This window comes from Scophthalmus maximus, chromosome 6 (genome assembly GCF_022379125.1).
Source record: "Scophthalmus maximus strain ysfricsl-2021 chromosome 6, ASM2237912v1, whole genome shotgun sequence".
Lineage (NCBI taxonomy): Eukaryota > Metazoa > Chordata > Actinopteri > Pleuronectiformes > Scophthalmidae > Scophthalmus > Scophthalmus maximus.
The window spans coordinates 16,215,001-16,242,064 of NC_061520.1; the positions used below are offsets into that span (position 1 = coordinate 16,215,001).

At 43.1% G+C, this 27,064-nt stretch overlaps 1 protein-coding gene across 9 annotated transcripts in view; it reads left to right on the forward strand.

Annotated features, from left to right (window-relative positions):
* Positions 1 to 27,064, forward strand: part of ppfia4 (PTPRF interacting protein alpha 4) — a 47,909-nt gene that overhangs the window by 15,417 nt on the left and 5,428 nt on the right. For 3 of the 9 annotated variants that reach the window (XR_007030921.1, XM_047332870.1, XM_047332869.1), the window contains exons 3-24: positions 15,420 to 15,521; positions 15,686 to 15,850; positions 16,493 to 16,567; positions 17,020 to 17,091; positions 18,388 to 18,609; positions 19,667 to 19,801; positions 20,243 to 20,377; positions 20,599 to 20,682; positions 21,399 to 21,530; positions 21,697 to 21,759; positions 22,393 to 22,484; positions 22,581 to 22,710; positions 23,155 to 23,351; positions 23,869 to 24,097; positions 24,216 to 24,251; positions 24,341 to 24,462; positions 24,966 to 25,078; positions 25,168 to 25,249; positions 25,370 to 25,451; positions 25,651 to 25,851; positions 26,289 to 26,351; positions 26,796 to 26,822. Coding sequence is in view for 8 of the 9 variants with exons in the window: in XM_047332870.1 (XP_047188826.1) it covers positions 15,420 to 15,521; positions 15,686 to 15,850; positions 16,493 to 16,567; positions 17,020 to 17,091; positions 18,388 to 18,609; positions 19,667 to 19,801; positions 20,243 to 20,377; positions 20,599 to 20,682; positions 21,399 to 21,530; positions 21,697 to 21,759; positions 22,393 to 22,484; positions 22,581 to 22,710; positions 23,155 to 23,351; positions 23,869 to 24,097; positions 24,216 to 24,251; positions 24,341 to 24,462; positions 24,966 to 25,078; positions 25,168 to 25,249; positions 25,370 to 25,451; positions 25,651 to 25,851; positions 26,289 to 26,351; positions 26,796 to 26,822 (2,559 nt within the window). In the remaining variant the exon portion in view is untranslated. Of the gene's footprint in view, positions 1 to 7,294; positions 7,768 to 8,473; positions 9,536 to 15,419; positions 15,522 to 15,685; positions 15,851 to 16,492; positions 16,568 to 17,019; positions 17,092 to 18,387; positions 18,610 to 19,666; positions 19,802 to 20,242; positions 20,378 to 20,598; positions 20,683 to 21,398; positions 21,531 to 21,696; positions 21,760 to 22,392; positions 22,485 to 22,580; positions 22,711 to 23,154; positions 23,352 to 23,868; positions 24,098 to 24,215; positions 24,252 to 24,340; positions 24,463 to 24,965; positions 25,079 to 25,167; positions 25,250 to 25,369; positions 25,452 to 25,650; positions 25,852 to 26,288; positions 26,352 to 26,795; positions 26,823 to 27,064 lie in introns of those variants that run through there. The other 6 variants (XM_047332873.1, XM_047332874.1, XM_035632380.2 and 3 more) reach the window with 6 other exon arrangements.

Below are 27,064 nucleotides of genomic sequence, written 5' to 3' on the forward strand. Positions count from 1 at the left end.
GCCGTGACAAGCAGCACTGTCACCTCACAGCAAGAAGGTTCCTGGGTCGAATCACTGTCTCGTCTGGGCCTTTCTGTGTAGAGTTTGCATGTTCTCCATGTGTGCGTGGGTGTGCTCTGGCTACTCCGGCTTCCTCCCACAGTCCAAAGACATGCAGATTGGGGTTATGGTTAATTGGAGACTCTGTATTTACCGTAGGTGTGTAAATGGTTGTTTATCTCTGTATTAACTACAAAATCAAGGAAATGACCAATAGGCTATATGAGAAAAGGAAGGAAATACAGAAGTTTGAAGATGTTAATGGTGGAGCTGCTCGATTCGTGAAGCAGCCGTGGGTGTTGCATCTCTACCTACCACACCCCAGCGTTGCCATGGATATTAGGCCTTGGAAGCACAGCTGTGTGTTTAGAGGTGTGCCAGGATGATATCATACAGTAGCTTGCTGTGAAGGTCTACTGCAGGCACATGGCATCTACAATATTTATAGACCCTGAGAACAGATGAGCTCACTCAGTCACTCAGTGTGACTAGCTTCACTACAAACACTCACACACACACACACACGCACACACACAAAGACGCACTCGAAGAGCAAAGAAGTGGCACAGAAGTTACTCACGCAATCCCTGCCACACCCATCCACATAAATATTTCCTCGTCTCTCCTCCATTTTTTCACCCACTGGCCTTGAAGAACATTTTTCATACAAGTTGACCGTACAGACGTATGCGTTTATTAAACTACAGTCAGAACAACCCTGATTCAGTTCAGGATTATAGTTAGAATAAAAATATGGTAAATGGAGTCATAAAGAGAAAGAATGGTACTTTGTTAGGGATTTTACCGGTGGGAAAAGAAGGACTGCTACATTAACCACACACACACACACACACACACACACACACACACACACACACACACATAAACGCAATACGGACTCAAAGAAACACAAAGTAAATGACCCCATTCCTCCTGAACATGTGCATATTACACATATAAGATTTAAGTCCTCATATCCCAAAATAAACTAAATCATTTCTTGGTACAGCAAATACTGTACATTAGTAGAACAGCAAAGTGACCACTGTGTGTCTGTCTCAACATGTAATCTTGTGAGTGTGTGTGTGTGTGTGTGTCTGTGTGTGTGAGTGTGTGCGTGCGTTCCAGAAAGAAAAATCCCATTTCATAAATAAATCATCCAGGGCCTTGTGATGGATGTCAGCAGCACACACATACACACACAGCACACACAAAACACGCAACACACACACACACACACGCACACACACACACACACACACACACAGACGCACACACACGATTTATAACCATGGCCATCATAGTATGGACCAGATTAGAGGCAAATCATTTTTAAAGGGCTGTCACTCCTACTGTATGTGTGTGTGTGTGTGTGTGTGTGTGTGTGTGTGTGTGTCTGTGTGTGTCTGTGTGTGTTTCACAGCAAATAGCTGCCCTAATAGGGAATATTTTAATATAATAAATAAGAAATGTATGTCTGTGACATGGATATATATGTAAAGCTGTTATAGAGCAGAGCAGACCTCTTCATCATTGTGTGATGATATTAGCTGTAATATATTTCATGTAGTGAGCTAAAAAAGTAATTAAGAAGCTTAAGAATGAAATGAACAAACATACTGAGTTCAGTTTACACGGAAAATAATCTCACCCTTCTTACAGGTACCCTTTCTTATTGGAGAACGTTACCATTTGCTGGCACTTCGCCCATTAAGATTACAGCAATATATTTGAAGTCAGTGCTGATACTCCCTTAACAACAATGCTACAGTTGTTATTTTCCTCCCAGTACCTGGCAAAGTCTTTAAACCTATAATACTCTAATCCTGTGGGATGGACTACAGACACCATATTGAAACTAGTGATACGAATTCCAATAATCATTTGTATCAGAAATCCACTCTATACTAGCAGTCAGGCTTAGCACTGATGATGTTTTTTGGTATTCAGTCCCACACTCCATGTTTCCAGCCATGTGTTTTCTGCTCTGAGAAGGACAGAAGCTGTGGGAGAAGGACAGGACAGCAATGTGACACCTCACCTTCAGGCACCACGAGAGGTGCTGGTCGGGCCTCTGTCATTGTAGTTACAGTTATTGTGGACTTATTGTAGACACATGCACACACACACACTAATAGTGGTGTAGAGTTGCATCCTGTCACTGCTGTGTCCTCTGAAGGGCAAGAGCAGCATTCCTGACCTCCACACACACACACACCAAGCACAAACACACAACACCTAGGCTCCTCGTTACTCACAGCCATTTTTAGCTACATGAAGGATTGGGAAAAGAGGAGATTATTGCAAATTATGCTGGGCGTACCCTTGGAGCATCTTATTTACTTTGAATATGCAGATTAATATTTATACAGCTGTGCAGCTTTGATGCATCTCCTGCTTCCCTGTTGAACCACGATACACTTTCATCTGCAAAACAGAGCAGCTGGGATGGACTGAGTGTGTGTGTGTGTGTGTGTGGTCTCTGGAGTATGTGTGTGTGTATATGTGTGTTAGTTTGTGTTTTTCAGTGAATGAGTCAGTGTGTTTGTGTATAGTTGGGGTTTATATATTAAAACTAGAAAATGCACTCAGAGAGATGCATGCTTCACCTGCACAGCATGTAGTCTTAAATATTCAATATCTGCTGCAATGTAGAAATGTTTCAGCATCAAAAGTTTTAACCTTTAAGCACAGGTGAGTTTTATCGAATGACAAAATTATGAAATTATGATAACTTGACAATTACAAGAGGGGTGCAGGTCAGAAAATGAATAACACATTAAAATTCCAACTGTAAAATGAGATTGGAAGACCTGATGAAACTATATATTTATGTTGTCGTGAGTTTAATCAGGGTCGCTCGAAGGCATCCTGAGTAATGAGCAAAGCTGTGATATGCCACTCTTCGCTAAGCCCCGCCCCTTGCAAAGATATTTTTGGTTGATGTCGGCCACGTTTTACGACCCTAGGCTGCTCACCAAGTTTGGTCGAAATTCCAAAAAGGTACTTTTCATTTGACTGTTTGCATTCGGCTATAACTTTGATTCCATGTTATGACCTTGACCTTTGACGGATTTGAGAAAAAAAAAATCTATCGTACAGGACCTGACCCAATGGACATGCCAAGTGTAATCCAAATTAGATTAATAAAAAAGGGAATAATCAACCAGACTTACTGAAATGGTGTCTGAGTGGCATCATTATTCTCTGATTGTGACTGACGTATTGTTGTGGGTGTGGGTGAAATATCTTAACAGATAGAGGAGAACATTTTTGCAATTTCTGGAACAGTTACTGGTACAGTGAGCCCGGGCTGCATGCAGAGTTCAGATGTGGATGAGTATACAAACAGAGCCTGCGAGTGCATCTGTTGTTTGCAATGATTGTGAGTGGAGTGGCAGTAAGAGGCTTCCCTGTGGACTGACCAGGAGCATGACGAGGACACAGCGAAGGAGAGATGGGGAGAGATAAGCTGTGCTCCACGACTGAGTGATGAGGACAGCAGGAGAGAGACAGAGCTGACACAGGTGCTTTAGGCAGGGGCAGCAGAGAGGAGGTGACAGAGGAGGCTGAGAAAAAAAATGAGGAGAGCAGGAGGAGGAGGAACAGAATGAGGAGACGGGGAGGGTGGTGATTCACAGGAATCACTCTTCCCAGAATCGTGATCGTGTCTGAAACCTGGATAATAGGAAAACAGCCAGTTTTACAGGTCTACATTTTTACAGTTTTGGTTGTAGTGACTTGAAAAAATCTCCCCATGTCCTCTGTCCATCCCTTAAAATCCAGAAGAGCTCCGCCTCGATGAAAGTCCAGACATTGTCATATAGGTCACTTCAATTTTAACAGTGCGCTCACAGCTCTGCGACTGGCAGAAACAAACTCGTGGACATTTTCTGCCATGGGTTCCTCCTCTCAGGCCACAAACACCCCACCCTCCCCATCTGATTGGTGGAGCTTGTTGGGGCAGGAGGAAGCCCGGAGCTCAGCAGACACAACCTAGGGCTTTAAAAGCATTCATGCATTCCATAAAAACATGTCATACACTATTGTCTGCTGTTTATAGTTAATATATTTAATTTACCTGTGATCATTTTTAATGAATGGTTAATTTTCTTGCTGAGATGAGTAGATTTATACCAGACTCATATATGCCCAAGCTTGAAGCCATAGCCAGAATAGTTAGGTCAGCATGAAGACTTCAAACATGCCCCTGTTCCACCAAGGCAGTTCAAGGGCCGGCTTGGTGCAAGTGGTGCTGGGAAATCAGAGACATGTAGAGTGACGTTATGTCGAAAAGGGGCAACAGTGACAAACAGCTAGCATGGCTCTGTCAAAAAGTAAGAAATCTGCCCACCAACTCCTCTCAGGCTCAATAATCCAAAATTTTAACACAAAAATTGAAAGATGAAAACATCACCTAGCTGTTTTTTACAAAATAATTACGTTTTATCTCTTCCCTGGTCAAGATTTAGTTTGTGTTACATGTTAACAAGTGAGTTTGAGTGGGTTTCTACTGGCTGCTGGTTGTAGCTTCATACTTATTGTACAGATATGAGCGAAGTATCCATTTTTGACAAATTACAAACAAGGTATTTGCTAGAACATCAACACCACAGTAGCATTGAACAGCAATGTACAGAACGGCTGACAAAATAAGACCAAATTAAGTTTAGTGACCCAATATTTAATTTTGTGTTGGTATTTATACATAAATATAAATGTTTTGTGGTTAGTTGTGAAAGATGCACAAACAGCTGTATCTCAATCCCATCAGTAATGCTCAGTAGGATTAGTTTATTAATGATCCTGAAACTTAGCTTTTCCAATTGTTTTTGTTCGACTTATGGAAGACATGATCTAGTACTGCCGGTGTCTGTTTGTCTGTGGTTCAGATAGTTTTCTGAAACCAAACCAAGTGATGGAGGGATGGAGGGTGGGTGCCCCCTGCTCCACTTTATGTTATGATGTAAAATGGCTGCTCTCTGTCGTGGAGTGGTTCAGCTGAGATAAGAAAGGCTAGAAAAAAAAAAACTAGAGAAGAGAGAGGGTGAACTATAAGTAAGGGGGGAAAAAAGGATAAGAGAAGCAAGGATGGAGGAGCTGGAGTGGATAGAGTGTGAAAGAAGTAACCAAGTGCAGTTAGGCAGCAGCAAGAGGAGAGCGACTTAGGTAGAGAGAGGACGCAAAAGAGAGAGAAAACTGTGAGGGGCTGTCAGATTAAAAAAAAACTCTCCGGCTACTGTGAGTTTGTCCGCAGAAAATGCAGTTTCAACTGTGTCACGTACTGCTGAAGCGCTTGTGGTGTGCGTTTGTGTCTCTGACTGTAAAGACTGGCTCCCACTGTTGTCAAGGATGAGACATTATCGCCGCACATGAATTATTACTGGCTTCTCCCGTCACTCTTGTTCGCCTGCCTCTTCTTAATCATGGACCGAAATGACCTCATGTGCAATTTATTTATTTGAATAATCAAGTCACAACTACTTTGCTAATCCAAAGCTGGTTAACTGGCCTCCTCATACACACACATACAGTATTTTTGCTTGTTTATGTGTGAAAATGTACACATGAATTGGTACCTCGTGCTGCCAGTAGGGGTCTCTACGTCACCACTAACCCATGTGGCAGCAGCGCCTGGTGCCTTGGGCCACTAAGTGGATGTAAGGCAGAGACTCCAGTCCGCGATGGGCTGCTGTCAGTTAATGGTGGAAGTCACCACGGTGACTATAGGATGTTTTCATGTGTGCAGTCTGCCTCATTGATTCATCTTCTCTCTCCTGTAAAACCCTGTTTCCCTGACAACCAGGTGCAAGAAAGTAGACCCAAGACAGGAACCTTTTTCCACGCTGTCTTTTTCTACTGATGTGCACTGCCATTCTGAATAGTTAGGATGTTGAATGAACATTTTTTTCTGAGAATAAGGAATCTATGAGTGGGTGAGCACAGAAAGCTTTGACGCACTGGATAGTGACGGTATGAGAAATACTTGATGAACAGATGTAATAATTAATAAATCAGTTGTAACCAATTGGACACTGCTCATAACTTAGCAAACAATGAGTGTGTATGTCTGTGTGTGTGTGTGTGTGTGTGTGTGTTGTCCTTGGTAAATCTGGTTGTACTTTGTGCAAAGATAAGTTTAAACATATAAAACATTATTCAATTTAAAGATATGGGTATATTTACTGTATACTGTGTGTCTAGTTTGCTCCAGTTTTTTACTCAAAATGATAAAAATTTAGATTTAGATTATAAAAATTCTTATACTGGCTTGATTCACAATATGAACTAATAGATTATGGCTTTTAGTATGGGTGAAGGCAAAACAGAGGATTGAGGATGTAGGAATGTAGGGCTGAGACAAAACCTCTTTCTCGTAAAATCAGTCCCAGATTATGCAGGTGACATTACTTCATAATAATTAACTAAATAAATGTCTTTCAGAAACATGAAAGACTTAATACATCTATGTGATACACTACTATAAATAGCAGAAAAACTTTGGCATTCTGATTGTGTGATAATAGGTGATACAGTAATATAGATTATGAATATGTGACCCTTAAAATTTTCAATCAAATAACATTATGAGTCCCATTTTCTTTCTGTTCTCAAAAGTGTGCTTATATTAATTTGATGTAATAAAAATGTGCCAGGGTACCGAAGATGATTAAGAATCATTAATCTTGCAGATGACGCTTACAATATGATGATAAAATGTACTTGATATTCTTTACAGTATAAAATCACCGGAAGCGGTTTCAGTCCAGTGCTTGCACTGTGAAATCCTACTGAGAGCGGGGGAACGAAACAGGCTGCCATTTATAAATAGAAAGAATCAGCAGGCACAATGTCACGCTGGAGCAAAATGGGTCTCTTGAATTTGTGTCGACTAAGCAGTGACCCGAGTTTTTATTAAGGAGAAATAGAGCGTTTAATTTCATGGTAATTCTTTACATTAGTTCCAAATGTGACTTCAAAACTCCCTCGGAGTGCCTAATCTTTCATGTCCGTGTGCGTGTATGTGAGTTCGCCTGTGTGTGTGTGTGTGTGTGTGTGTGTGTGCGTGCGTGCGTGCGTGCGTGCGTGCGTGCGTGCCTGTGCGTGTGTGTGTGCATGTGCGTGTGTGTGTGCGAGCATGTGTGAGAGAGCAACAGAGAACAGGTGGCCAGAGCCCCGAGCAGTCCTTGTCTGAACCCTGCCTCTTCCTTCCTCCCTCAGCCTCCCTGTCTCCTCCTTCTCTCTCCATCCTCATCGTTTGTGTCTCATTCTGTCTTTGCCACTGATCTAAATCATACTACCTCCAACCTTCTCTTCCCCCTGTTCATCTATCTCTCTTCTCCCTCTTTTGTTTCTCTCTCTCTCCGCCTCTCTCTCTCCCTCTGTCTCTCTCTCCTTACCCCTCTCCTCTGCTGTCTCTCGACCAGGCTGTAGTTAGAGCAGGCTGACTGGCTGAGTGCTGTTGTCCCGGCGGAGGGCAGAGGGAGCAGCACCGCAATCTCGTCCAGCCCTGCTCGGTGTGGACCAGGCCTCAGAGGAACTAGCCCTCTTTTCCACTTTCCTCACCCAAAGCTCCTCTCACAATTTATCCTCTTCCTCTCCCTAACCACGCCTCTCTTTTTATGGGGGGTCTGTTTGAGGGATCTGATATGTTTATCCTGCACCATGAACCCAACAGTGAAGATCCACCTTCAGAATGGGACCCACTTTAACAGCTACATGTACCAGGTAGGCACTCGGCACCTGTACAGTTTTTGGATATTTCCAGTGATTGATGGCCTCCAGCTCAAATAGCTTCCTCTACATTCTCCACATGTCCTCAACCGAGTATTGATTTCAGCGCTGATGACTCTTTTCTCGGGCAGAGAAATGGCCTCTTCTCCACCTTTTCCTCTTCCTCCCTCCCTCCCTTTCACAACCATGCCTCAATCAAGCTGCGACAGATGATTAATGCTTTGCAGTCATGCAAATTGCATATCATTTAAGAAATGTTGGCACACCCCGTCCACTCAGGATTGTTCCTTGGTCGCTGTTTTCAGCCAATTGTCAAAGAAAATGACGCAGAAGAATATCTGTCATGCTTTGTTGGGAAATTCTCTTTAATGCTGATGCGCAACAAAAACTCGTTGTGTTTCTCCTTTCATCCAAGCAGAGGAAGTACTGCTCTCTCATCCTTCCTCTCCTCCTTTGTCCACTTTCTCTGGTGCAGGTTTTGCTTTGCCTTAATGAAGAAAACTGGGATACATGAATGGATGCTATTCTGGGCTCAGGCCTCCGATGGGCACAGGAGAAGCAGAGAAAGATGGAAAACTCGCACGGATCTGACACCACTTTGTCTGCTGAACCACGAGAAATGGATATTTCTGTTGAATCACTACATATGCTTTTGCTGAGTCAATCAACTTTATAGCCAATAATCAGGCTATAAAATGACTGTTGATGTTTCGGATCTTTTCACATTTAAAGCATTTCAATAGTGGCCAGAACTCTTTTAGATTCACTTGTGCTTTGGATTTCAAACAGGAATCCCATATTTTCAAAGGTGAACCTTAAGGAGTGGTTCAGACTGCGATTTACTGAGTGGTGTTTACATCAAGCATATTTTCTGTTGTTGTGTTATCAGCATTTCCAAAGTGAGTCCAGAGCTGGCACAGTTTCACCAAGTCTTGTCATCATCCCTAATGTGCTTCACTTAGGCTGATTTGCTCATGACTCACGGTGATTATGCAGAGGCCTGATTTCACTACATCTGTCTCAGCCATGAGGACTAATCCCCAAAAAAGTCTGTTGGCCTTCTTTTTAAAAAAAAAATGTATCTGCCATGTTCTGCATCCTGAAGGGAAGCCTTTAAGAAAAAGTTTTCAGCCAGAGTTGTTCCTCCAGAAAGCACCAGTCAGGGTGGAGATCTGTCGAGTGCTGCAGTCAGCTGCTTCTCTCCCCGCTCTCGAGAGCTGTCACACAGAAGGAAAATCTCTCGGCGGCTTTGTGCACGTTTGTGTTTCAGTGGTTGTGCGTCTGTGTGTTCATCTTTGCAAAACGTTCATGCAAAGTATGTATGCTGCTCAAGCACGTCACCATCCTAATGAACCGTTGCCATGGCAACGGCAGCAGTGTGAGGGGGGTGCCATGACAACAGATTACTCACTGCCTACTTAGGCCCAACACCCAGGCAAAGTGTAGTGGTGGTGGTGTGTCACAGTTCTTGTGTGTGTGTGTGTTGGCTAAGGTTGGTAAGTGGAAGGTCGAGTCCACCTCTCTGCTGTTTGCCGCCACACACACACTCTCTCTCTCTCTCTCTCTCTCTCTCTCTCTCTCTCTCTCTCTGCAGTGGTGAAGAGTTACAGAGCTGTGATATCTGAGTCTCCCCGGGGACTCACTCATTCTCCAGTACCCGACCCTGCATTCATCTTCGCCGCGGCACTCCTTAGTGAATTACCACCATTTACATCAGAGTTAATTTTGAGGAGCTCAGTTAGTGCACACGATCTCTGATGAGGTATAGTTGCTCTTTCGTCCTCTGCCTCTCTCCGCCACAAATGATCATTTCTCTCGTTTTGTTCGTGAAAGCGGTTATTTGTGACTCTTGCATTGGCATGGTAGAATCGCTCAAATCAACCCTTTCCACCTTGTTTCAGAGTCTACTTGCACTACAGTTAATTCAGTCAGACCTTGCTGTGTGAAGACTGAAGGTCAACACTTAGTATTAAACACAAGTGTCTTGTGCGTCAATATTGCTGAACAGCAGGAGGAAAAGCTGATAAAGTGATCTTGGTGATCTTGAGGCAGCGCTTACGTCCCCTCCTCCGTTCATGCTCAAGTTTTACCGGTTCATCGTATGTAATCTGACCAGAAAAGAAAAAAATTTAGATGCAAAATTCAATCTGACTCCTTGTGACGTGCATTTGAGCTGTAAACAAGCACACAGTACATTATACCCTAGCCTGTGATTCACACGGTGTTTGAATTAGTTGATAATTGTATTAACAGTTTCAGTCTCTTTTCCTGTATCACTGAGTCACATATTTTCCTCTTTTCCTCTCCTCCCACTAACTGACGCTCACATTGATCCAAGTCACCGCTCTCAGACTCTGGCTGAAATCAGTTTGTGCCTCATCCTCCAGTCTCATTAATCTACCCACACATAGCAGTGCAGTTGGTGTGAAGTTAGAGGTTGTGTGTTGCTCAGTGCTTGAATTGGCATAACAAGCATAATCTACTGTATCTATTATATTTGATGCAATCGAGGAGTTGTTTGACAATGAAGTGTAGTAACATACTATTTTGCCAGTGATTTGGGATTGGAGGATGAAAAAAAGATGCTCTCTGTGTGTGTGTGTGTGTGTGTGTGTGTGTGTGTGTGTGTGTGTGTGTGTGTGTTTGTGTGTGAGAGAGAGAGAGACAGAGAGATTGAATGTACTTTTTTTTAGCTCTTTTCTTTTAACCGACTGCACTCCAATTTCTCTCTCTGTCTCTCCCTACACACACACACACACACACACACACACACACACCCACCCACACACACACACACACACACACCCACCCACCCACCCACCCACACACACACACACACACACACACACACACACACACACACACACACCCGCCCACCCACACACGCACCCACACACACAGAGCATCTTTTTTCATCCTTTAATCCCAAACTTCTTAAGGAAGCGAAGGGGAGAAATCCCTTTACAATGTCTGGGCTCAGCAGTGTTTGGTAACCACTTGCTATCTCACATTGTGGTTGGAGGCAGGAGAGCAGCATTCCTCCAGACGCCCACAACCTTCTTTCCGCTCCACATGATATATTCTCTGACAGATGTCGAGGTTGTGTTGTCAAAGAGACGCGTCTGTATCTGACTGTTGTATGAAGATGAATAAACATCCTGGGATTTTTAAAACTCACATGGTTTTCGGGGGTTAGGATTGCATAGTGCACACAGTGATATAGCGTGTGTGTGTGCGTGTGTGTTTGTGTGTGTGTGTGTGTGTGTGTGTGTGTGTTTAAGGCTACTCTTGAAGGTGTTTGACAGACCTTCATGTGTAATTAAACAGATGTGTCTAGACAGTAATGTTTTATACTTCATAAATAGTCCCCAAAAAACTGATGTGTTCATACCTTCATGTATTCTTAGAATATGTTATTTGTCAGGTCATGTGCTTTTTCTGAGCACTGAAACAGTTAATGAGGGGGATGCTGGGAGCTGCTCGGTAAAGAGATAATGGCATGAAGAGATATAGAGGAGAACTAGAAGAGGTGTCATGTTGAGCCTTTTTGCCAGGATTGAAAGAGCCAGTGAGCTCTTCAGCCCCCTCCCTCAAAATCCTCACTTCACCAACAAGATCCATTCGCTTCCAGACAAAGACATATCCACTGTGAGCTCCTGCAGTAATCAGCTTGTCATCTTAAAAAAGGGGAAAACTGTTTATGAGTTTATGATTACAGTGTCATGAAAGCCACGGAATATGTGTTGTGTTATTCCCCTTGAATGCATTAAACAAGTGAGTAGTTTACATTGAGCTTAATATATGTCATTCATCAATCAATCAATCAATCAGTCAATCTCTATGAATATAGCACCTTTCAAACTAATAAAATGCAAGTCAAAGTACGTTACAGGTGATTGACAAAACATAGGATGTTAAAATTTAATTTTGAATTCTAATAAATTCAATTTTATTTGTGTAGCGCCAAATCACAACATACATTCTCTCAAGGCACTTTACATGGTAAGGTCGAGTCCTCACAATATTACAGAGGAACTCAACAGTTCCCACACTGAGCAAGGCACTTTTGAGGTTCTGATTTGAGGCTCAGATTTAAAGACTAAAGCAGACCAATATAATAAGACAAGAAACCCACAAATTACAAACAACAAATTATTATTATTATTATTAATAATTTAATTATCAAGCACTACACAATAAAAAATGATACTAAGATAGTAACAGGACAGTCAAGTTATAATAATGATCAACACTACATTTTAATAAAACAAAATAGAATAAGATAAATAGTAAATACAGATAGTAAAACTATAACATTATAAAACACATGCTTAAGACCAGACTAAATAGGTTGGTTTTTGATTCAAGTTCAAAAAGTTCAATCAGCTCCTCTCATTTAGACACTTTAAATGAGATGTATATCATCACGGTCAGTCTAATATTTTACAATAACTCATTGTATTCTGGAGGGCGGCGTGTGTCACATTTCTACATTTGGCTGGAAAAGCTCTTTGTACCTCAGCTGTTGGGGGACAACTGTTGTGGTTACACCTGACGTGTGGACAGTTCAGGATCAGACGGCAGGTGTATTTCTGTACTGGTAACAACCAGCTCTGTAATGCTATGTTCCATTATCTTTGCCCTACAGTCTGAGGGCAACGTGGAGCATGTCCAACTTTAAAGGAGCATCTCTCAGTTATCAGTGACAAATGTGAGACCAAGAGTTCAGAGTCATGACAGTAGGGAGAAGCATACAGTAACTGTGTGTGTGTGTGTGTGTGTGTGTGTGTGTGTGTGTGTGTGTGTGTGTGTGTCTGTGTGTGTGTGTGTGTGTGTGTGTGTGTGTGTGTGTGTGTGTGTGTGTGTGTGTGTGTGCAGACAGAGAGAATATAAGCCTCTGGGTATTCGTTTGGACCGGAGCCAAGCTCACAGGAAATGCTAACAAAGCACCAAGAGATGTTCAAACGACATGCACACACAAATAGACCTACACACTCACACACGCTACACCCTTCAGTACACAAACAGCCACTAAATATCTGCTACAGAAGAACAGATAATAAAATTTAAAAAACTCAACTTCCAGCTGTAACTGTGTGAGTCACTGGATTGTTCTCTGCTGTATTCTGTGTCTGCAGCACAATTCGCTTTGTGTCATGCGTTTCTCATCAATGGCAAACAGAATAAAAGAGAAACAGATCATTATGTGGGCAAGTGGATATAGTGTGGGGCTGGCGGAGCGGGGGAGACTCTGACATGAGAACTGCAGCAAGACAGTTGTTTTTTTAAACATTAGTTTAAAGTCGTACAAGAGCAGGGACTGACATTTCACCTTTTCTTCACCGCTCTGAAGGGACTTGTGTGAGGATCACTTTACACTGGGCAGGGCAGGATGTGGACACTTTATAATTCCACACCGAGGCAGATGAAGCGTAGGACTTTCAATGAAAGACATCTGACTTGGTCAGGATTTATAAAACTCTTTGTGTTCTGTTTTAACTGTTAGTCTCACAGTGGTAAATGGGTAGGTCGTACTGAATGAGGTTGATAGGTATCAGTCAGCCTATATCAATACATTGCTAACATTTTAAAATATTATTGGTGTGTGACCAACCATTTTAAGATCAACCGTTTTTTTCTTCGAAGGAATAGGTCATAATGGCTTCACAGGTCTTTGACCACTGTGATTTTAACGGACTAGTTCACACCACAATGAAAAATTGCAGGGTGAGATGCCATTAAAGTTTATATACTGTAAAAACCAAACACACAGCAGAATACTGCTGCCGTTCCATCACAACGTTCTCCCAAACTATCAAAGTTAATGGAGCCACCTCTTTACAGCCGCAAAGGAACATAAAATGCCCATCAAATTTGCGATACGTGGTTGTTTGTGGAGCTGTGAAAAGGCGTCGCTGCTATCTGGTGTAGTGTGGGAGAAGCTGGGAAATGACATGAAGTAATCCGGTGTACAACAGAGGTTCCGGAGAAGTACATGTTTTGTCCTGAGTGATTTTTCACCCATGAACAATGGCAAACGCTAATAGCGGGCCCAGATATATTTTTGTTCGCTTAGCATAAAGAGCAGAGACGGGAAAACGCCCTGGCTTTGTTCAAACGTAAATCTGTCTCACAACATCTCTAAAGCTAATTAAAAAAACTGCATATAACATATCAATTAGAAACTTTAGATGTACTGGAAGGTGGATCATTTTTACCTGTGGGCAGAGCAGGCTAGCTCATTATAAAATATAATAATATAACAAACACTGAATGCAAAGATGTCAGCCAAATACCGGAGAAAAGCAAATCATGCAAGGTCAGACGGTGAGTCCGGGTGGGCTGCACTGGAGGCATATCTGACGGCCATCACTGTTTCATTGTGACGACACAAAGTTACAGAATTCCCTGAACATGGGCTGTGTGCACACTGACCTTTTTAATAAAACACGGAAATTGAATTTACTACAATATGGAACCTTATAGTGCCTGACATAGGGTTATATAAGTAATGACTGAATTATTATGAAGGGGTGAGCTAAACTTTTGAATTAAAGTGTGCCATTGCTCCTGTATCATTTGGACGAAACATCTCAGAGCTGTATCAGATCCACTCTGACACGCTGAGTGGATTCCAACCAGCCAGAAAACATTGTGGTCCAACTTCAAGACTCTCATCTGTAGAATTTTGGCAAATGTGGCTGTAAAAGTAGCTCCTGTCGTGACCTTCTAACAACAATTATGTGCATACAGAATGAACATCAATAAAGCTAGCTGCTCTCAACTTAAATACATTTTGTCTCATACTGCTAAGAATTCATTTTAGATAGTCTGTTAAATAAATAAATAAAGTCCTTATTTTATCAGTGGGAGTTGTATTTGCGGTGTATCATTGTGGGAGATAGAGGGATGGCACTGTTCTCACTCCTCTCAGTTCATTCAATTGTACTTCAAGTATAGTTACTTATTATAATGAATTCATATTACAACATTTTGATCAGTACATAAGGTTCCAAAGATACAGTATGTTTAGAATATAATGTCAACCTTGTTTTATTCTGTGCTGCAGATATGAAGGAAAAAAATATATATGTTGTAATAATGTATTTAAACAACTACAAAATCTATGCATTTCAAATATTTTCAATATTTCAGGCCACTTGCTTTTTGCACATACTGTTGTAATTTCATGGCTCCGAAAAACCCAGAGTTTGGTACTGAGGTGGGCAGAGTGGATCAGCTGAGGTCGTGTTTTTGCAGATCAGATAAGACAATGTCATTTTGGTGGTTAGTTTGTCATGAGGCTTCCACCTGCTCAGGCCACCTCTTATCGCAGGTGCACAGCAAGTATTTCCGAGCATCTCCCGGACAAGAACAGTTTTCTCTTTGGAGGAGCCGGGCTGGACTGCCCATTATTTAGGTCTGGCCCAACTTCACCCGCTGATAAAGTATTCCTCCCACAGACTCTGCTCTGTGACAGCGCTTGTGCGTGTCCCTCTGTTCACTGAAAACTCCAGTCAACTAGCCACATCCACTTGCGTTTGCGCTGCGATCACAGCTGCTCGGTGTCCCAAAAGTAGATCCCATTATGTTGATCACCCACATGGTATGAACCCCTGTATGCGTGCCCTGTGTGTGTCACGTAGGAGTTTGCCACCCTGACGAAGGAGCTGAACATATGCCGGGAGCAGCTGCTGGAGAAGGAGGAGGAAATATCGGAGCTGAAGGCTGAAAGGAACAACACCAGGGTATGTGTGTGTGTGTGTGTGTGTGTGTGTGTGTGTGTGTGTGTTGGAGTGTGTGCGTGTGCGTATGCGAAGGCAAGTGTGTGGTGCTGCTGATTAAAACAAATAATGTTTGGAAGCTTGAAATTAGTATTATCTTTGGCTCTGCATGCATGTGTGTGCTTTAGCTGCTGCTGGAGCACCTGGAGTGTCTGGTGTCCCGTCACGAGCGCAGTCTGAGGATGACAGTGGTGAAAAGACAAGCACCCCCACCATCTGGAGTTTCCAGCGAGGTGGAGGTCCTGAAAGCTCTGAAGTCGCTGTTTGAACACCACAAGGCCCTGGATGAAAAGGTGAATTCATACATACAAATGTACACACACACACACACACACACACACCTGCCTCTGACTTCAGGACATGGTTTGGCCATCAGTCGTGTCACACACTATTTTGTTGTTTCAAGTTTCAATAGAGTTGCTATCATCCATCTCTTATTTATTTCCGATTAGTTCTGTTTTGCTGTTTGTTTTGTCATCGTTAAGCTGTTAATTAACTTCAACACGTCCTGGGTTTCAGAGTAAAAGTCCTCTGAGAAGGGGAAGAGATTATTGCTGAAAGGCTTTTAATGTGAAACAGATGGAGGAAGTCTTGGTTTCTCAATTAACAGCAAGCAGCAGATTACATTGTAAAATCATAGTGAGACAGCAAAAGGAAGGAGATGAAAAAACAGAGGAGTTGCTAATAGAATATGATAATTTAGTTATAGAACAGGGAAAAATAATGAAACTGTTTTATTTTTCAGTTGAGGTAATTAAACGGCCGCAGCCACTATTTGAGTGAAATAAATCTCTGTATTTCCAAATTACATTTCTCAGTGTCTCTTAAAATATGTTTATCCATACTCTTGCAGGTTCACAACCGTGTTGTGCTTCTTCCTAAGCATGTCCTGGACTTTGCCTTGACGTGTGTGTTCTCTGTGGGGGGGTTTTTAGGTGCGTGAAAGGCTTCGGGTGGCTCTGGAGAGGGTGGCCACCCTGGAGGGTCAGCTAGCAACTACCACACAAGAGGTGTGCATGTATAAATGTGTGTGCATGCGCGCGTGTGTGTGGTTACTGAAACATCTGTTCAGTCCTTTAGAAGACATCTGCGGCAGCCTCCTGTCTGATCTGATATACACTCCTGAGTGTCATGCTCAGCTCTGTCTTCTCAGCCCTCTGTTCATACACTATCTCACCACACACACACACACACACAAGCACACAACCCCTCTGAGAAATTATTTTAAAGAATACAATAGATCCCAGTTGTTAGTGAAAGATTAAGCGGCTCAGAACCTCACTGAAGACCAAAAGAATTCTGTGTATTCTGAGTATTAAAATCCATTTTTGTGGTTATCCAAAAAAAGCCAGGCTTCCCTTTGGGAGGCGCGATTTTGTTCAAACAGGGAAGAGAAAAAGTATTAGATGTGCGAGTTTGTTCATTATTCTGTTTTTTTTTTCCTTTTTAATTTACTTTGCAGTTGAACATGGTGAGACAAAGGAAGGATGGTGACTCATTGGAGCGAACAGATGGATCCAAACCTACATGGAAGGTCTTCCTGGCTGTGTGATTGTTTTTCTGCTCTGTGCTCTATTTCATGTCTGCCTGTAGTATTTGTCTGGCTGGCTGTCGGTCACTTTGTCTGTATCTTCTTTAATGCACCTACTCACACACACACACACGTACTATAATGCAAATTTAAGGAGCTAAATAAATCGCACAATTACCCAGATACTTCTGATAACAACAGCAGCTCTTGCTGTCTGTTCGAGCCTTGTCCTGCCAAGCGCACATTATGTAATTGTGTCTGGGTCCATCCACAGGGAGTAACAAACCTCCTCGTGATTAAACAACCGAGGCTGTTTGTAACTGGATAGAGTTCTACTTCTGTATGGGCCAGCAGGAAGTACACTTACTTTGGCTCTTGTTTCTTTGGCTTAGAAAAAAGAGAAAGCAAAAACAAAAAAGATTTTATTCGAAGAAAATTTAAATTTGATAAATCAATGAATTACCTTCATGAAAGGATGAGAGCAGGGAGATGGCTGGTCACATTGGCTAGACTTGAGTCTGAAGAGGAGGAGTGCAGTTCAGATGTCTCAGAGTGTGAACTGTGCAAACACACTCGCTGCCTGGACTTCTACTGTATCAATGACATCCCACTGCCCTGCTGACAGTTAGGGCAGTTAGTACCAGCGCCCTATGGGGGAAATTTTAATTCAAAACACCATTACAGATATATCATCATCACCTCATGTTCCTTTTCTATGGAAGTTGGTTTGGAACCCTGACCGCGTTAATCTTAGGTCCCTGTCGTGTCCAATGATTGTAACAGATTGTCAGTCCGATGGGGCTTTATAGTGTCGTTTCCAATGTCCCTGGGAGTAAAGCTAATGAGTTTGCGTGGCTAGACTTCTGCACAATTGCACAAATCACAAGTCATACGATTTAGCTCTATTCCCTCCAGTGTATTTGTGCATGTTCGTGTTTCTATAAGGTATTCATAAGGAGGCAAAATGGGAACATGCGGAGGGGGTTCTAATAATTTTGGCTACCCGCTGTGTTGCCTATATGAATATGTGTCCCCAAAGGTTTGTTTAATTGAGGCCCTGGAATGAACTGCACTTTGAGCTGTGAAGAGAAGAGAAACAGCATCAAAACAACAACATGGCAGCCTCGCCCCACAAAACCCACCCTCGTATGCATGGAAAACAAACACTTTTTTATCTAGGTCATCCAACTTTATCAGCTTTCCAACAACTGTCAATGTGTTCTCTATGTTACTCAGTCCTGAGATACCTTTGACATGACGATGCTTATAAACCTATTGACTTGCGTGTCCACCTTACAGAGACTTCCAAACGGCTCCATAGACGCTCACGATGATAGCAGCCGTTTGTCTGAACTTCAGGAGCTGCTGGATCGGACCAACAAGGAGCTGTCGCAGAGCCGCGAGCACTCTGTCACTCTGAACGCCCGTTTGGCCGAGCTTGAGGCCGAGCTCGCGAACGCACGCCGAGAGCTGAGTCGCAGCGAGGAGCTGTCGATCAAACAACAGAGGGAACAGAGAGAGGTGAGCGTAAAAGAAATGCTCTTTTCTCTGGCGAGAGCAGGCGGGCTGCAAGAACTTGGAGCTTCATAAAAAAAATTGCGTATAAAATGTAACATTCTGGGGGGGAAAAAAACTTTGAGCTTCATTAATACACAACTTTATCATTATGGAGGAAAACACCTTTACTCCCCATGTCATTGAGTTGTCGCTCCTACAGAGAAACTGCATGATAGTAGGTGGCTAAAAGTGGCTGAAAATACACGATATTGTGTTGTCTGTGTTTAGACATACTGCGGATGGCAACTAACAAAGACATACCTAATTATTTTTAAAGCAAGACATTCAAAATTAGCTCTTGAGTTCAGTTCTGTTTATTGAAAATGGAGTTTATTGCTTGACATCGTAAGTTATTATAGGTGTATTGCTCTAATATTGCTGGCTATAATATAGGTGATAAATGACGACAACACAGATGCAAACAGTAACCACATAACAAAGCTTATTAACTTATTAACTGCTGTAGTTGATTATCAACCATAAGTACTCACTTGTTAGTGAGTCATTGTCGATTTTTTGTTTGCTGTTAATGGACAATATTGTCGCACATTCCAATAATGGAAATGGGGAAACTACTTGAAACTACTTCTTGTATTCTAACTGCAAAAATACTGTTGTTAGGATTCAGGTTTACGCACTTGGACTGAGAGGCAGAGACAAGGAGGGGTTTTAAAGAATTTCAGGATATGAACGTGAACAAACTGGCAGGCAGATTGTCAGGTTTGAGTTCCAGAACTGAGGTGATCTTTCTCAGACTTGAAGTCCCAAGTCCAGACAGACGCAGGCAGACGCAGAAACAAACACAAACAAAGTCAAAACTAGGAGAGTAGGATGAGGATGAGCATGGCAAATATTAGACAAACAACAAAGAGGAGAGAGGCGGGGAACAACAAGACAGCATGTTCCATCCTAACAACTGTTCATGGTAGTATAAAGATTCATACTTGAATGTATAGTAAATCATAAAATGGGGAGGTTTGGCCATACATACAAATGCATGTTGCTGTGTGTCTCTACACAGAGAGAGGATATGGAGGAGAGAATCACAACATTAGAGAAACGCTACCTGGCCGCCCAGCGGGAGACCACACATATTCATGACCTCAACGACAAACTGGAGAACGAACTGGCCACCAAGGACTCCCTGCACCGACAGGTAACACACACACACTCCGAATACAATTTGGATGTCCTGTCACAACTCAGTTAATGAACCCTCACAATCAGTGTGTCTGCTACGTTCATGTTACCTTGGAAGTGTTACAATCCCAACTGGTCAAGTGACACCAAAAATGGCACATCCAACTTGATGCAAGGTGACAAACAACAGTTTGACATGTGATGGTAATGTAGTTAATGTTGGCTGCTACAAGAATATTTCAGCTACTGAGGGAGTGAGCAATAAAAATATCCCATTAAAAGGTTCATGAGTAGTTTGGGGTGAATCCGAGTTCAACGCCACATGGGTCCACAACATTGTCCATTCAGGCCCGTATGTCATGTCCTTGTTACTCACTGACTGCACTACACTGGTTACACCTAACTTGTGATCCCACTAATGTCCCATGTCGCTCTTCTTTGTGTGTGTGTGTTTCAGAGTGAAGAGAAGGTGCGCCAGCTGCAGGAGATGCTGGAGATGGCTGAGCAGAGACTGGCTCAGACCATGAGGAAGGCTGAGACTCTGCCAGAGGTAGAAGCTGAATTGGCTCAGAGGGTGGCAGCACTCTCAAAGGTAACACACACACACACACACACACACACACACACACACACACACACACACACACACACACACACACACACACACACACACACACACACACACAAACACACTCTGCAGCAAAGATACTACACAGTAGATTCATAGTCACAAAATATATAGGAAGAGTTTGACATATAGATACAGAGCTTATTGAGGCAGTTGTACTTACATGTAAGTGTCTCCCCCTGCAGGCCGAAGAGCGCCATGGCAACGTGGAGGAGCGGCTTAGACAGCTGGAGTCTCAACTGGAGGAGAAGAACCAAGAGCTAGGAAGGGTGTGTGTTTGTGTGTGTGTGTGTGTGTGTGTGTGTGTGTGTGTGTGTGTGTGTGTGTGTGTGTGTGTGTGTGAGTACCCACCAGCCCTGCAGGGTCTCTTTGACCTCTCACTACAATGCGTGTGTGAGCTGATGCTTCACATTAGTTGGACGCCTCGACTCTTGGATCTGTGTTCCCTCATGCATACACTTCATGCACACAGGACAGACGTGGTGCATTGTTGCATGAATTTAAACAAAATCCACATTTCTTGTTGCAACACACACACACACCTCTCCACCCCCCGTAAGACTGATTGGCTGCTATCTTTAGACTCTGAATAATTCACGCAAGGCAAATTTCTCTTTCTCTCTGTGCAATCTCATGTCTATATTTAGTTGGAGGAGCTCTCCGAGGATGCCGATGTATGTTTGTGTGTGTCTGTGTTCATTTATTTTCATGAAATTGCTGCATAATTCATATTAAGCACAGCGTTTCCCATTTAATTTCATGTAAATTACTGTAATCAAATCGTTCTGGCTGTGACATACATTGTTGGCCAAGAAGACCTGTATCTGGCAGCTGGTGATCTGCGACTAAATACACACTTCATCCTTTAATCCATGCAGAGATGGTTGAGTAGCTGCATAAATACACCTAAATGGAGTCTGTGTCAAAGAGGATATTTGAGGATGTCATTTTACCCGTCTGTTTCATTCTCTCAAAAAATCACCAGGCTCGTCAGAGGGAGAAAATGAATGAGGAACACAACAAGCGTTTATCTGACACGGTGGATCGTCTGCTCACCGAGTCCAATGAAAGACTGCAGCTCCATCTGAAAGAACGCATGGCTGCCCTGGAGGACAAGGCAAGGCCTGCACACACACACACACACACACACACACACACACATTCATCTAAGTAGCACCTGCTCATATTGTTGTTGTTACTGCCGCACAGAACAAATTAATATGTAGCATTTTACAGCATTTTGCTTGTCTTGACATGATTTCGTGACTTCTTTTTTTGTCTAGAATTCCCTTATTCAGGACCTGGAGAACTGCCAGAAACAGCTTGAAGAATTTCACCACACCAGGGTCAGTGAGACTTCCTTAAGTCACCTCACCACCAATTTATATGCCTCATATTCCCTGGTGTATAATATGACTACAGGAAATACATGTCTTACTGTGCTTAGATGCAGTTTTGTATTACATTTTCTGAGATTTACCATTTTCCCCCTTTTCAACTCCACTAAATTTCAGTAGGAATCATTACATGTTTTACACTAATACATTTTACTATTATATTGGAAAAGTAAGTCATGAGATTATGAAATATTGAGGTATCGTAAACAGCATATATAGTACCTTAGAGCAGTTGAAAATAGCCCCATAATCGACCAGCTACAACATTAAAACAATGCTTACACCTTCAAGGAATACTTTCTCACAAAGAGTTAGATGAAAAGATCAATGTCACTCTCATCTGTCTCAGTTTCCCCTGTTTCTAGTCTTGCTACGTTTAACTGCAGCTATTTTAACCTTCAATTTTCTAGGTACATTCTACAAAGTATATTAGCAAATTTTAAATGCTAGACTTTTGCCGTTTGCATGGAGTTTTACTTTTCTCTTTCACTTGTAATGGAGAAGTGTTGTAGTGTATGTATTGCTACTTTTTCTCGAGTTAACAGTCTGAAAACATTACCCATAATGCCCTCCCTCCCTCAGGAACGGCTGATTGGAGAGATTGAGAAGCTGAGGAATGAGATCGACCACTTGAAACGCCGCAGTGGGGTGTTTGGAGATGGGACTCACCCTCGGTACACACAGGCGCACACGTCCTCCACGCATGCTCACCCTCAAACGTACTGCTTTCTACACGACGATGGTAATCTGTCCTGTGTGTATAATCCCAGGTCTCACCTGGGTAGCTCCAGCGACCTTCGCTTCTCTGTGGTGGAGGGCCAAGATGGCCACTACAGCACAACTGTGATCAGACGCGCACAGAAGGGGAGGCTGTCAGCGCTACGAGACGATCCAAACAAGGTGCTAATTATGTTCTTACTAGACCAAAACTACCCTGCAGTCTTTTGTGCGTTCATGCACACTATGCAAGATGGCCAATTTGCAGATCACATGATCAGGTATCAGCTGTTCTTTTAACCACATTAGCTCCCTACCAGTGCTGCATCCAAGTTCATGTCTGCTTTGCTAATAAGTGTCAGTGCCTGGCTGGTATATGATGATCCTCATGCCTAACTTACCATTCTTTTACTAACCTATCTGTCTTTCTGTCTCTCTCTCACCTCGGACATGGACCATATCTCTCTCCATGGACATGCCTTCTGATGTAAGTTTCTTGTTCATCCATTTCTTATCTTAACTTGCCACATTCCTCCATACGTTTCATATTGTATTTTTATATGTGTGCATATAGTTAATCTCCACAGGTACATTCATTTGTGTTAAAGCCCGTGTGTTTTTGTTCAGGTGTGCGCGGTGTTTGAACAGGACTACCTATCTCTGCGCGGCAGCGTCAGCCACCTCCTCGGCAGCGACATCGAGGCAGAGTCGGACCTGGATGACGACGTCAGCTCTACCCTGCTTTCCCCCACCGGCCAATCAGACGCTCAGACTCTTGCTCTCATGCTGCAGGAGCAACTTGATGCTATCAATGAAGAGATAAGGTGACAAATCACAGGCCTATTAGATTACAGCACATGACAGTTTCATGATCCCCGTGGGGGAAATTGGGTCAGTGCAGCAGCAAGAAACAGGATATAGATAAGAGGGGAGCAACGTATTAAAGATAATACAAGAAATAATTACAAGAACAGGGACATTTGGAAGATACTACAGCAAATAAAGGTGCTGTTGCTTGTTAAAGCAATGCATGGTCAGACAGGATGCACCAGAACTGACATTAGATATAGAGACAATAACATGTAGATAAAAGTTTACATTAAACAAGGTCCTCAAGTGGACTCCCCCCAAATTAAAGGATAGTGGTTGTACATCAGGTATTTCTTAAATGTCTAAAATATTATCTCATTTTGTAATTAAATTGTCTTTAATAATAAATGAGAGGCCCATTGTTATGCCAATGTATTATTTCAACTACGACTTCAGTAGTACAGAGAGTGAATGTTCATGAGGTGAAAATGATAACTTAACGTGTGTTCATGTTCGCGTGTGTCTGTGCAGGATGATCCAGGTGGAGAGAGAGTCAGCAGAGCTACCCTCCGATGAGATTGAGTCCCGTGTGAACAGTGGCAGCATGGACGGACTCAATGTGACGCTTCGCCCCCGCGCCCTGCCCACATCCGCTACTGCCCAGTCCCTGGCATCCTCCTCCTCCCCGCCCAACAGTGGCCACTCCACACCTAAACACCACGCACGCAACACCAGCCACCACCTAGGCATCATGACTCTGGTGAGAGAGCACACACACGTTTTATCTGACATATGCACACATACAGCAATTTGTTGATCATCTTGATCAACCAAAATTGTGCGTCCACTTTTATAACGTGTGTTGTTTTCTTTAATAGCCAAGCGACTTGAGGAAACACCGCAGAAAAGTAGCAGTAAGTTTAAAAAGTTGAAATTGTACTGTTTTTGCTTGTTTTTTCTGACTCTGCTTTATGTGACTGATTTGCTTCTGTGACTCTTCCAGTCTCCAGTGGAAGTGGACAAAGCTACGATCAAGTGTGAGACGTCGCCTCCCTCGTCCCCCCGTAGTTTACGACTGGAAACCAATTTCGCCCAGTTCACAGGCAGTCTGGAGGATGGTCGAGGGTAAAAAATACACACAGACACAAGCTCTCTCTCCCAAACTGATCCCTCCCCACAGACTCTACAGATACACATGGGTGAAGTTTGGACAAAAACCCACGTGTCCACCATACATAGGAAAGAGCAGTTGCCATGGCTGCAGACAGAAGAAAAGCTCTTCAGCGTTTGAGTGACAGTGTGTGTGTGTGTGTGTGTGTGTGTGTGTGTTCGTGTGGTTGTGTGTGTGTGAGAGTATGTGTGTGTGTGTGTGTGTGTGTGTGTGTGTGTGTGTGTGTGTGAGTGTGTGTGTGTGTGTGTGTGTGTGTGTGTGTGTGCTGTACCCCAGTAAATATAAAACATCACCAAATAGTTTAAAAGCTGTCTGAAAGCTCGTCTGCTAGACACACTAATAACGTCCATTAGTTATCTATCTAATTAACAGTTATTAAAAAATGTGTCAGACTTCACATTTCAGGGTCACGCCATTTGTCCCTGCTCGTCCAACTCACTCTTTTATTTGGTTGCAGCAAGCAGAGGAAAGGCATCAAGTCATCTATCGGCCGATTGTTTGGGAAGAAGGAGAAGGGTCGAATGGACCAGACATTGGGCCGGGACGGACAGCCCCTGCCAGCCTTATCAGGTGCACTGCAAACTACGTGTCATGGTCCCACACTGTGTGGGGATGTGTGATTTACAGAGATGTAAATTAACAGTTTTGCTGTATTTCAGACTTTGAGATGGGCATCGGTGACACTATGACTCTGGGAAAACTGGGCACTCAGGCTGAGAGGGACCGCAGAATGAAAAAAAAGTAAAAAGCATTCTATTTTATCTGATAAGTGTGTTTCTCTCTCTATGTATTTTCTTTTAGTTGGAGTATTTGCCCAGCCCTCTCTTCTACTTCTGCCTTTCTTTTCAATTCCCTCTTTAGACATGAGCTTCTAGAAGACGCCAGGAAAAGAGGTCAGGCATTTGCCCAGTGGGACGGCCCTACTGTCGTCTCCTGGCTAGAGGTATTCATCCAATCTGATTTTATATTTGCCAGCCATAAAAGACTTTGTCAGGCTGCTATTATATCTATTACAAAAGGGGAATATGGTGATATCAAATACCAGACTGACCATAAGAACCTGATCTGCACTCCCCTTCTTCTACCTGGCCTTTTATGGCGACGTTGGTGGTGACGTTGAATATGTTGATGATTCTCACCAGCTGTGGGTGGGTATGCCAGCCTGGTATGTTGCAGCCTGTCGTGCCAACGTGAAGAGTGGAGCCATCATGTCAGCTCTGTCAGACACAGAGATTCAGCGGGAGATTGGCATCAGCAACCCTCTGCACCGACTCAAACTCCGCTTGGCCATCCAGGAGATGGTCTCCCTCACCAGCCCCTCTGCACCACTCACCTCCAGAACGGTAAAGAAAGAAAGAAAAATACCTACACCCAGATACACCTTTGTGGACACATACACACAAAAAGAAAGAAAGGAAAAGAACACATTCCCCATCACAAAACTTAACTCCACTAAAATCCTTTTTCACTGTTTGACTAAACCTTCACCCTGCACCCTGGAGTAACCCGTCACTCCTTTTTTTATTCTCCCGCTCTAAACACAGTAGAGGCTGGGTTCTGCCTCATACTGTGTTGACTTGTCCTTTTCTGTTGCCATAAAATGCATGGGGTTCTGTGGGAAAATAACACACAGATAGTGCCAGATATATCTACAAGCTACCTGCCTGAAATACACTCCCTGCCTTGGCATCACTCAACACAATGTTTGTCTATGTGTGTATGCTTGGGGGTTGGTGTGTGTGTGTGTGTGTGTTCGGATGTGTTCTCGTCCTCTGAGCAGTCCTCCGGAAATGTGTGGGTGACTCATGAAGAGATGGAGAACCTGGCTTCCTCCTCTAAAGCGGTCAGTACCATCTGGGTGCTCCCCTCCCCTTTGCCTCCCCACCCGAGACACTCTCTCGCACTGTCCCCACCACCACACACACGTCATCTCCCGAAAGACCCCTTCCAGTATCCACCACACCTCGCACCAATGTGCTCCCGCTGCTTTTGTGCTCGTGCTGGTATGTGTATGTGGGCGTTGAATGCAACTGATGGAACCTTCGGTCCTGTGACCTGTGCTTACATGAAAATGTCAATTAAATATGAGTATGGATGTGTCATTACCATTACATTAATATATTTCAAGGTTAACAGGAGGGTACAAAGATTTCTGTGTGTGTGCGTGTGTGTGTGTGTGTGGGGGGGGGGGGGGGGGTTGATATTATTGTGGTGTATGTGTATACTGTGTGTTTTGTTAGCCCCTGTCTCTAACCTTTTATATTGTCTCTACCATGCTGCCACTCAGGAGAATGAGGAGGGCAGCTGGGCACAGGTGGGGTCACTGATCTGCTAACATCTGTATGCACACACACACACACACACACACAAACACACACACACACACACACACTGAAACTGAGGCCACACTCCTCACTAACAAAAACACACATATATGAAGGGCATCTTAATCACCTCCAGCATTGTATTTTGTATTCAGAGGAAACATGACATGAGATCTGACATTAACAAAGCATTCTCTTGTAGAATATACCTATACGGTATAATGATGCTGCT